Source organism: Nicotiana tabacum, chromosome 22, assembly GCF_000715075.1.
Source record: "Nicotiana tabacum cultivar K326 chromosome 22, ASM71507v2, whole genome shotgun sequence".
Lineage (NCBI taxonomy): Eukaryota > Viridiplantae > Streptophyta > Magnoliopsida > Solanales > Solanaceae > Nicotiana > Nicotiana tabacum.
Window position 1 is genome coordinate 144,822,173 of NC_134101.1, and position 11,170 is coordinate 144,833,342.

The following is an 11,170-nucleotide window of genomic DNA, read 5'->3' on the forward strand; positions in this document are numbered from 1 at the left end:
AGGTCCTTAAAAATGGCAACAGACCTTATGTGACTAATATGAGCTACACTACCAGTAGGTAAGTGAACTTATTCAGCTTTGTTACCAACAACTTTAGCATTAATCAACAAGCTAGAATCATTCACCACGTGACTTGAAAACCCTGAATCTACAATCTATTTAGCCAGAATTTTAGTAATACCACCACATAATGGCATACCTGCTACTATAACATAACTACTGCACTCAGGTTGCTTGCTTAGAAGTTGAAAAATATGGTTGTACTGCTCTTGAGTGAATTGAGGGATTCCAGCTTGGAAGTTCTGACTTGCTTGTTGCACCTGTGAGACTCCTGCAAAGTTAGCAGTAGATCCTGCTTATGCAGGGCTTGTGGAAGTATCAGTCATATAATTGCCAACATTGGTCTGAGCATAGTTAATTGTATTACCAAATCCACCCTTCTTTTTTGACTTAAAATCTGGTGGATATCCATTCAGTTTGTAACAAGTCTCCCTAGTGTGACCTTTGAAGTTGCAATACTCATAGTGTATATTGTTTTTCCTGGGTCTTAGCCAGAAACTGAGTGATTTCCACCTCCAGAATGACCATAACTAGTACCTGCATTCCCTTTGCTACTAAACAAAGTTGTCACCTCATTCCACAAGAAGTTATGATTTTGCCCATGGTTTCCTTTTGCATTCAGCTGAATTGGAGCTCCAGATGTTGTTCCTTTATTACTGAACAAGACTGTGCCTTCATTAACTTCAGAAACTTGAGAGGATTGGGATAGTGCTCTTCTGCTTTCTTCAGAAATAATCATTGAGTAATCTTTTTTTATGGAAGGTCTAGGAGACATGTTCAAGATCTGATTGCTTGACTGAGAGTATCTCATTTAGACCCATGAGAAACTATAATATCCTTTGGTACTCAAAATGCTCAACATATTTCTTCGACTCTTTACAGCCACACCCAAGGCAGGGCATAAGAGCATCAAACTCTGCCCGTAACTCCTTCAATTTTGAGAAGTAAGTAGACACAGATGAAAGTCCTTGAGCCAGAGTTGCAATTTGTTTATGCAGATATAACACTCTAGAACCATTAACTTTATCAAATGTCTCTTTGAGTTCCATCCACAATTTGTGAGAACTCAAAGCATAGACCATGCCACTCAACAATTCAGCACTCACAGAATTCATAATCCGCGATAGGACTATAGCATTACACTTTTCCCAAAGTTCATGAAGAACATGAGGAAACTTCTCTTTTGGATACCTTCCATATACAAACCCTAGTTTACTTTTACCTAGCAGACTAACTCGCATACTACTACTCCACTGCGTGTAATTATCAGGTCCTGTGAGCTTGACAGACATGAGAGAACTACCTGGAGTGTCACTCGAAGAAACAACGGATGATGCTAATCGATCATTGATGATACAGCTACAACTTCCTGAGTCGATCCATTGTCCTCGTCAGTAATCGCCATTGTCAACAGAAATCTAGCTCACAAATGATATACTCAACAGATACCAATTGCTCAAAATCGATCTAACCCTAACTTTTGGGAATCAAAGCAATTGCTCAATTCGAATGAGTAATTAACAGAGAAAATTAAGGAAGATGAATCTAGAGTTGAAATCGAGTGATATAGATCGTTAACTCGAGCTCTGATACCATGATGAACTCTAGATTCAGCTCTTAGCTATGGCGATAGAAGCTAAGACGAAGAAGAAGCAGATGCGAGCAAAATGAGTAGTTATGCTCTGTTACTATTTTCTTAACTAACAAATGGAAAGCTACTGTACACTTTATACTATTCTAACTACTTAATTGTCTAACTCCTAACTACCTACTAATCACAATGCTAATTTATTACAAATAATTAGCGGTACACGGCTGTCAATAGCACTTGATTCAACACATAGTCAGCCTGATTTGTTAGTAAGACATGTTAGACCAATTTCTGGCCTGCTCGAGTATTGACAACTTTGCATTCTTTATAAAGCAGATAGATTAGCTCACATTCACCCTATGGTGTATATTTTGTTTAATGTATGACTAAAGCAAATGATTATTGGAAATATCTTTTTTCTGTAAGATTGAAGGTTACAAGTTTGAGCTTTTTACTAATTCGACAGGTCAGGCCAAACGAGTTTCGGAAATTGCCATTTGGCAAAGCTAACAAATTTGTATCATTCTGCAGCGGGGTTCAAATTTCACAAATTTGTAACATTCGGGGGCTGAACATAGCATAGACTATGGACACGTTGGATTCGGTAAAATAAGGTATTTTATATATGCATTTTTTAGAATTGATCAAATATTAACTACTACACCCATACTTCAAAAAAGTTGAATGATGCACTTAATTGAATACTCAAAAAAGTTGAATGATACACTTGATTGAATACTGAGTTATTTACCCAAAGGAACATAAATTAATTCCCACTTTATACTTTTTTTTCTCCTTTCTTTAGTGAAACAACCATATTTTAAAAATACTAGATGTGCCTCTGCTTTTTATAGTTCTCTTCGTGATCATAAAGTTTTACTTTCCAGTTTAAACCCAAAAAACACGGCATTTGACGGCAAAATCCATTACTATTTGTTCATGCCAACAGCGTGTGTTTATAAACTCCATTACTTTCTCTGCCTTTTCATTGTTATGGTTACTTTCTCTGCCTTTTCATTGTTATGGTATTATGAACTATTTGGTATAATGCTTGGATACAGCAGCAATACTTGACATAGAGATGTTCTCATGGATAGAATGCATAACAAACGAGGAGAGATATCAATAGAGAACGAAGCTCAAGCCCTAGCAACTTCTCTGGTGGACCTGTGATAGAGCTCTCCATATAAAAAAGCATAACATATTTCATTAAATCCACAACAAACAAAAACAACTTCTAATTCATGTATTTAATTCAACAACACATTAGAAAAAATAAGTATATCCTTTTAATTCTAACATGTATCTCTTCAACTATTGATCATGACTAACCACTTCTGGTTTTCGTTCACCTCTAATGTGACATGCATGATCTCTCCTGATTATATGATCAATGAAATCTCTGCTAGTTTCAAATTTTGCTTTGGCAGTTCAGAAGAATATTGCTTCCCTCCATAATGCAAGTCTGTGATACATGCTAAATTTCTAAACAATTATAGTCTATGACCTGAAAACAGTACGTACAATAAAATGAGTATTAACATTATGACTAGGTAGTAAGATATTCCTTTTACTTAGTTACAACATTCCATATGATTAGCATAAAGACCATCCACTGGTGTAGCTACCCACGCAAGAATACAGCACTATGCCTCTTACAAAGATCAACAGGACAATTAGATCAATATGCTAGTCACTCATGCCCCCTCCCCCACCCAACGAGACAAAATTTGGGTGAGAAGTGGGATTAAAAATTTCATTTTTTCCTTTCTTGTTCTCACCCAACATAGAAATGCAAAGGTCTCACTGCAGCAATCAAGTGGGACAATTGTAAGATTATTAAATTGCAGTCATAGCATAGATTAAGATACAATTATGCAATTAATCTAGAGTTAGAGTTCAAGGAAGTGTACCGTTAAACTCTATGGATTCAGCAAGGACAACAACTGGCAATCAAGTCTAAGACCAACTTCCACAATCCACTAACGCACTCTCACAACCCGGAGAACTTGACTGATGGGACGTCTACAATTACCACGTATTCAAGAGGCAGAATACACTAGGGTTTTCCTGATAGCTAGGGAAAGGGGGAGGTTGACCTCTATTTATAAAGAGTTCTTACCCATCACAGATCAATAGTTATTGGGCCTCACTTATCCACACACACAATATTTAATATTAGGCTTTTTATTTATCCACCACTTGGGCCATGTCACTATTCTTTCAGGCTATAACCAATTAACGTAAGTCCAAATTCCAACATTCTCCCACTTGGACGTCAACATTAATTGAGGACAAGAAAACAATTTTAAATATTTGAGTATTTAAGAAAATCATTTTGAAAAAGGATTTTAGACTCTACGGTGGCCACACTACTCACATAGCCAAGGATAGAATGACCTATATAACAATCCATTCAGTTTCAATAGAAAAGACTAACAATGAATCGTAGCAGACATCGCACCATTTTAAGGTATGAATTCTATCTACGACCACATATGCTAGAATTTCTATCAACATGGATCAAACATGTGTGCTAAGCATTTTATCTTTCTAATCAAGGTGAATAGATTCACACCTCTTAGAAAGAAATAATCCTCCAAGTGATATTATAACCATATCACCTCAGGAGCCTCCAAGTGACACAAAATCATATCACCTCAGGAGGATTCCCTTGTGCCTTACCCGGGATAATCAAGGCAACAAGCCGCAAGACTCAAAGATATCATTAGTTTATGCAATGTCCAATTGGAAATAAAAAAATAAATAAATTATCATGTTAGTCATAAGCATAACAGGTATCAAATAACACAAGCTTGCATAAAAATAGAATTTATTAAAAGCAATATCTCAGTCAGCAATTACAAAGTAATTCCCACTGACTAAAGCACATCAAAAGACTCTAAAATATCTATATTTTTAGCATGTTCATTAAATACTATAAGCCTAAGACCTTTAGTTAAAGGATCAACCAACATAGAATCTGCGCTAATATGCTCAATACATATATCACATTCTTTTACCATGTCTCTAACCTTAAGAAACTTAAGGCTAATATGCTTAGAGCCTCTTGTTCTCTTGTTATTCTTGGAGAAGAACACAACTGCACTATTGTCACAGAAAATAGTCACCAACTTAGATATAAAATCTACAATTTGCAATTTAGTAAGAAAATTCTTCATCTAGATAGCATGTGAAGCAGTCTCAAAACAAGCAATAAACTTAGCTTCCATTGTAGATGTAGCAGTGATACTTTGCTTCTCACTTTTCCAAGAAATAGCACCTCTACCCAACATACAAATATACCCAAAAGTTGATTTCATAGTGTCTTGACAACCTGCAAAATCAGAATCTGAATATACTAGAAGATCCAAATCATCAACCTTTTTGTATACAAGCATGAAGTCTTTGGTGCATTGTAGATATCGTATCACTTTCTTTGCAGCCACCCAATGTGCCCACCCAGGATTAGAAGAAAATCTTCCCAACATGTTAACAGCAAATGCAATATCACGCCTTGTACAAACCTGTATGTACATCAAACAACCAACAACACTTGCATATGGCACATCTTTCATAGTTCTCATTTTAACTTCATTTTTCGGACATTGATCATTGCTAAGTTTGTCTCCTTTTACAACAGGTGCAACTCCAGGTCTACAGTCTTGCATATTGAAAGTTTTAAGAACACTCTCAATGTAGGAATGCTGTGATAAACCCAATAAACCACGTGAACTATCTCTTTTAATTTCTATCCCAAGATAAAAGAGGCTTCACTAAGATCTTTCATATCAAAAAACCTAGACAAAAATTGTTTGGTCTCATTCATCAAACCCAAATCATTTGTGGCAAGCAAAATGTCATCAACATAGAGAACCATAATAATAAAATTGCCATTAGCTATTTTGAGATAAACACATTCATCAAGTTTATTTTCCACAAATCCAAATTTTGTAATAATTTCATCAAATTTTAAGTACCATTGCCTGGAGGCTTGTTTAAGCCCATATATGGATTTGTTAAGCTTGCACACTAGATGTTCTTTACCAGCTTCTTTAAACCCTTCAGGTTGAACTATGTAAACTTCTTCAAGTAGACTCCTATTCAGGAAAGCAGTTTTAACATCCATCTGGTGCAATTCTAAATCAAAATGTGCCACAAGAGCCATCACAATTCTAAATGCATCTTTGGATGAAACAGGAGAAAATGTTTCTTTATAATCAATACCTTCTTTCTGAGTGTAACCCTTAGCAACCAACCTTGCTTTATAACGGTCTATGTTTCCCTTAGAGTCGCTTTTAGTTTTAAACACCCATTTGCAACCAATAGGTCTAAAACCTTCAGGCAATCCAACTAACTCTCACACTCCATTGTGTTCCATGGAGTGAATTTTATCTTTCATTGTCTTATGCCATTTATCAACAAATGGAGAGGAAATAGCTTGAGCATATGATAAAGGATCAGTCAACTCTCCAGTATCACTAAGATTTTCAGTCACATACACGATAAAATCATCAGAGATGGCAGACTTTCTTTCTCTTTGTGACCTGCGGAGTGGTTCATTGTGTACATTTTGTTCAGGAACTATGGGATCTATGTTGTTGTTCCCTTGATTCTCCCCTCATGAATAGGTTGGTTTACCACCTTTCATGTATAACAGGTACATGGACAATGACTTCCTTCACTTTCAATACAATTTCCTTACCACATGAACAATCACAATCACAAACATCATGCTCAAAAAATTTCGCATTAATAGACTCAACGATTCTAGTGCCACGCCCAGGACAGAAAAACCGAAAACCTTTAGAGTGATCAGGATAACCTATAAAGAAACAACTGGTAGTTTTTGGATTAGTTTTCTTTTCTGTGGGTGAATAAATACGAACTTCAGCTGGATATCCCCAAATGTGAAAATGGTTCAAGCTAGGGTTTCGGGTTGTCCATAGTTCAAAGGGAGTTTTCAAGACAAATTTTGTAGGAACTCTATTCAGGATATAGCTAGCTGTTTTTAAGGCTTCACCCCAAAGAGACTCAGGTAGGCTAGTTCTTAACATCATACTTCTCACCATTTTCATGAGAGTACGATTTCGTCTTCCAGCCACACTATTATGCTCAGGAGTACCTGGTGTCACACCTCCTTTTTGCGCGCCCAGCCCCGAAGGGTAAGATGCGCGGGTAGAGTTTTTCCAATTTAAGTGACAATATTCGAAATGAGATTATTTATTTAATTCAGAATCGCCACTTGGGAAAGGTTTGGATTTTGGTGTCCCAAGTCACCGGTTTATCTTGAATCCAAAATCGAGGAAATTTTTGACTTTTCCAAATGAAGTCTGCGAACCAGAAATTCTAAGTAAGGAATTCTGTTGACCCGAGGGAAGGTATTAGGCATCCTCGAATCCTGTGGTTCTAGCACGGTCGCTTAAATTGTTATAAAGGCTAAATATCTGATTTAAATACATGTTATGACTTACGTACTTTTATTAAACTTAAAACCGCTTTTATCATTATCACTTATTTTTATAGAATTGCAACGTCGTGAAAATGCATCTCGAACCACGTCACAATCAATGCGCCCGTGATCGTCAACACATTTCGACTTCGTTGAGATTTGGATTTGGGTCACATCAATGTGCACCCGAATTTAAGAATATGATTTAATTAAGCCGCGCCTAAGAGTCTAACGCGTTATTATTTTTTGAGAAGGCCATGAGATTCACTAAACGGCCTAACCTGAATTCTAAATATTTATTATGGTTATTTATTGAGGGCCCCGCAATTTTGCATTTTTATTTGGCGAGGCTCATCTCTATTTTAGAAAGGATATCCTAAAGTGGATACATTTCTAATGCATTTGTCTCTAAAACTAGAAGAAAAGGTACATGCTAATTCAATTATATACTTTTGCCTAATCCGGATTCTTGTCAATTTCTGACTAATTGTTTACAAAGTGGAGAGATGTCATACCTTGTGAAACATGCTTTAATTGGACAAAGAAGTTACATTCGAGATTGACCCAATGCTATACTTGCATCCAAACATTTCTTGAATTGAATTTAACTAGACTTATTTAGGCTGGATTAAGGGAATTAACTACTATGTCTTATTACTGAAAGGGATTCGAACGCGCTTCTATATGTTGTCTAGCGGGTTCTGATAAAGGAAAACTAAAATAACACCGAACATCATTGTATAAAAAATGGAAGTACTCTATTGTATGCATCTTATTATAGTTAAACAGGAATCCGATCGAAAATTCTATGTCAATTATCCATGCATTCTATGTATTGTATCATTACATCTTGTACTGGCAAACAACTATGAACTAAGATGCAAGAGGTTAAACTTGATTAAGTATTATCTAACTAATCTTTCATTACTGAATCACATTAATCAATTTATACAACAGAAGTTAGTATATCACAAGCATTACAAAATAGACATCTGAATCTTCTTCAAGAACTCCTTTCATTTCATGCTTTTGAACTGTTACAGTTAGCACCAAAGTTGGATTTGAAATGTGTACCTGGAAAACACTGAATACTGAAATGCAAAGAAGAAGTGAAGCAGAAAGGTCAGCAGCAGCAGGAAACCAAATAGCAGCAGCAACAGCAGGTAACCAAATAGAAGCAAAATCCCAGTGCAAGATGCAGCTGGAGCCAATGAAAAATGGCAGAGTGTGGCAAGTTCCCAGTAATATGAATCAGAATTTAGGCAAAACAAATCTGGGAATGCACTGATGCTACACAACTAGAAATCTCAAACAGAACTCAAAAGAAATCGATATGGAACAGGGAAATCCAGGCCATATGAGAATCAAGACAAAGAGGAAAAATGCAGTTCCTCTTTCCTGTGTTATGCCTCTCTCTATCTATTTCTGTCTGTGTGTGTATATACCATCCTTCCTCTCTTCTCAGATCTCCTAATTATCTCTATTGTCAGATGGTATCCTTTCTCCTATAATCTCTTATATCCTCACAGTGTGTGTGTTTCTCCCCTCTATCTGTCAGGTCTGCATCTATTTGTGTGTATTTCAAGCTCTCTCTTTCAAAAACTCCTCACAGTGTGCTTCCCTCTCTCTCTGTGTTTTTTTTTTCACCTCTTAGGGTCCGTGTGTATATCTCTGTCTATCTGATGTCCTCCCCCCATTTATAAGCCTTAACACTACCCCTTTTAACAGCCTGTTTAGAATATCACCATACCCCTCCCATGTGCCTTCCATTTTCAGTTCCACTTTAGCTAATTAAGTATTAAACCCCATCAACATTCCCTGGCAGACTTATCCTTCCCATTTTATTAACTAAAAGCAAGCATGGGTAGCAGGATGTAGTCTGACAGCGCATTGCTGTCAAACTATTTAATTCAAAAAGGGCCTTTATGCCCATGTTGTGCACATGCCCTCCAGTTCAGATTAACATTACAGCCTAACCTTAGATTTCTGAAATCAACTTAGCAATTATAAGTAACTGAACTTGGTTCTTAGTTGATTCAGGCAATGTTCAACAGAAGCAAATCGGTTTATTTTGTTCAGGCAGTTGAAACTAATTGACGACACATGTCGACTCGACTATATTAGCATTAACATACGCAATCGTAGCCAAAAATCAGACATTTAAACAGTATCGATGCATGATTCGAATTATACTGACTAAACAGAACTACACTCGAGGAGTCAACTAGTCAGTCCAAATTGAAAATCAGCTAATTGCACAACACTTTCATACACATTATCAGAACAAATGGAAGGGCTTAATCAAACAACAGAAGTTCAGGAAAAGTGGTCAAGGCACAGTTGATAAAAGTCAAGGACACAAACAGAACATGAACAGACCCTTACAACAAACAAATGAACCAAAACAAATAAGAAAAGAAAGAACTTACCTTAAACCGTAAAAGATCAAAACCTTAACTCGGACTCGGTCAGGCCTTTCTTAAGGCTGAACGGACTTTAATCGAAGTGTTTCTCAGATGAGAAACACTTTGATTAAAGTCCATTAGACCTTAATCTCTTCGGTTGAACCAGTGACGAAGAACTACAAAGTTCTAAAACTCAGATCTGGGATTCATGCTTCCCTGATCAGATTCGGACCAAACCAAGTATGGTTTGGTCACGAGGAGGGTCTGGGGAGTGTCTGGTGTGAAGCTGGGGTCGGTTGGTGTAAATCGGGTTCCGACTCGAATCTTCAAATGAAGATTCGAGAAGGTGGGATAGGATTCGAGGTGTGTGGTTGATAGATTTGGGTTCAGGACGGTAAGGGGGTTCTATGGTGTTAAGGGCGAGGTCACCGGCGTCCGTGCCGCCGGCTTTCATGGTGAAGGATACAGGGGCGGCTAGGGTTTGAAGGGGACGGGTTTGGTGAAGACGAAGGCAGGGGTGTTGGCTAGGGGGCAGGGTATGGTAAAGGGTTTATATAGTTAGTGGGTGGGCGGATCTCAACCGTTAGATCAATCTAGATCTACGGTCTGGATCTGAGGGCTTAAGTGGAACGGTGTCGTTTTGAGGGTAAAGGGTTTGGGTTGGTCCGGGTGAAAACGGGTCGGGGCCATTAGTGGGTTATGGGGAGGTGATCTTGGCCGTTGATCAATCTGAGATCAACGGCCCAGATCAACCTGGATCAATACGACGTCATTTGGACTCTCTGGGCATCAGCTGGACTGGACCGGGCAGGCCTCGTTTGGGTATTGTTTGTTTGGGCCAATTTTAATAAATTGGCCCAATCCGGAAGAAGAAGGGACCTTTTCTTATTTTTTTTTTATTTTTATTTCTTTTCCTTATTTATTTTAAAAACAAAACTAAGCAAAAAATCAAATTAAAATTAAATACACACTCAATACAATTATTTGCACACACACTAAAAATATTTCAAAACAGGTAAAATCAAACAAAACAAAATCACGGACAAAGATGCCCGTTTTGTGCCTTTCTATTTAACAACCACGTTACGGTTCAGATTATGCATGACACACACATTTTGTATTTTGTTTTAAATAAATAAATAAATAAGAAAAAATAAAAATGGGCAAAAGTCACAAATAAATCAACAAAGTGCCGCACAGAAATCCGAAAATTGTACAGCAGGGCCAATTATTATTATTTTTTATTTCTTTTGGAGCGATTGTCGTGCGAAACAAAAATCACGTGCTCACAGCTGCCCCTCTTTATTCGGAAACACGAAGAGTTTTCATGCAAAGATAAAGTGAGCGTGTATGAGCGATTTTTGCCTATGGACCACTCCGTATGAAGCATGTTTTTGAAAGATCTGACCGAATCTTGCTTCAAAGATTTCCTACATATCCTGGGCTAAACAGGAATCAGGTCAATGTAGTTCGAGAAGTTTTGGTAGCTGGGACTACCATGGGATTGCAATGCTTGCTGCTACTGCTGTTGCTGTTGTCACTGCTGCGTCACTGACCGCCTTATTACAACCAAACAAAAATTGGAAACTGAACTAACTACTTATATGCATGTCAACTGCTAGTTACAAGATTCCTATCTATGATTCTTTTACGACTTGATCT

The 11,170-nt window shown here is 37.3% G+C and overlaps 1 protein-coding gene across 1 annotated transcript; it reads right to left on the bottom strand.

Annotated features, from left to right (window-relative positions):
- Window positions 1-887: 887 nt before the first annotated feature.
- On the bottom strand, window positions 888-1,352 carry LOC142176095 (uncharacterized). The gene has a single exon (XM_075243163.1). It carries the CDS (start codon window positions 1,350-1,352, stop codon window positions 888-890), a length of 465 nt encoding a protein of 154 aa, XP_075099264.1.
- Between the last annotated feature and the right edge of the window lie 9,818 nt (window positions 1,353-11,170).

Excerpts from the sequence above, each read along its gene's own strand:
- LOC142176095 (XM_075243163.1), bottom strand. The coding sequence starts at position 1,352 with ATGTCTGTCAAGCTCACAGGACCTGATAATTACACGCAGTGGAGTAGT.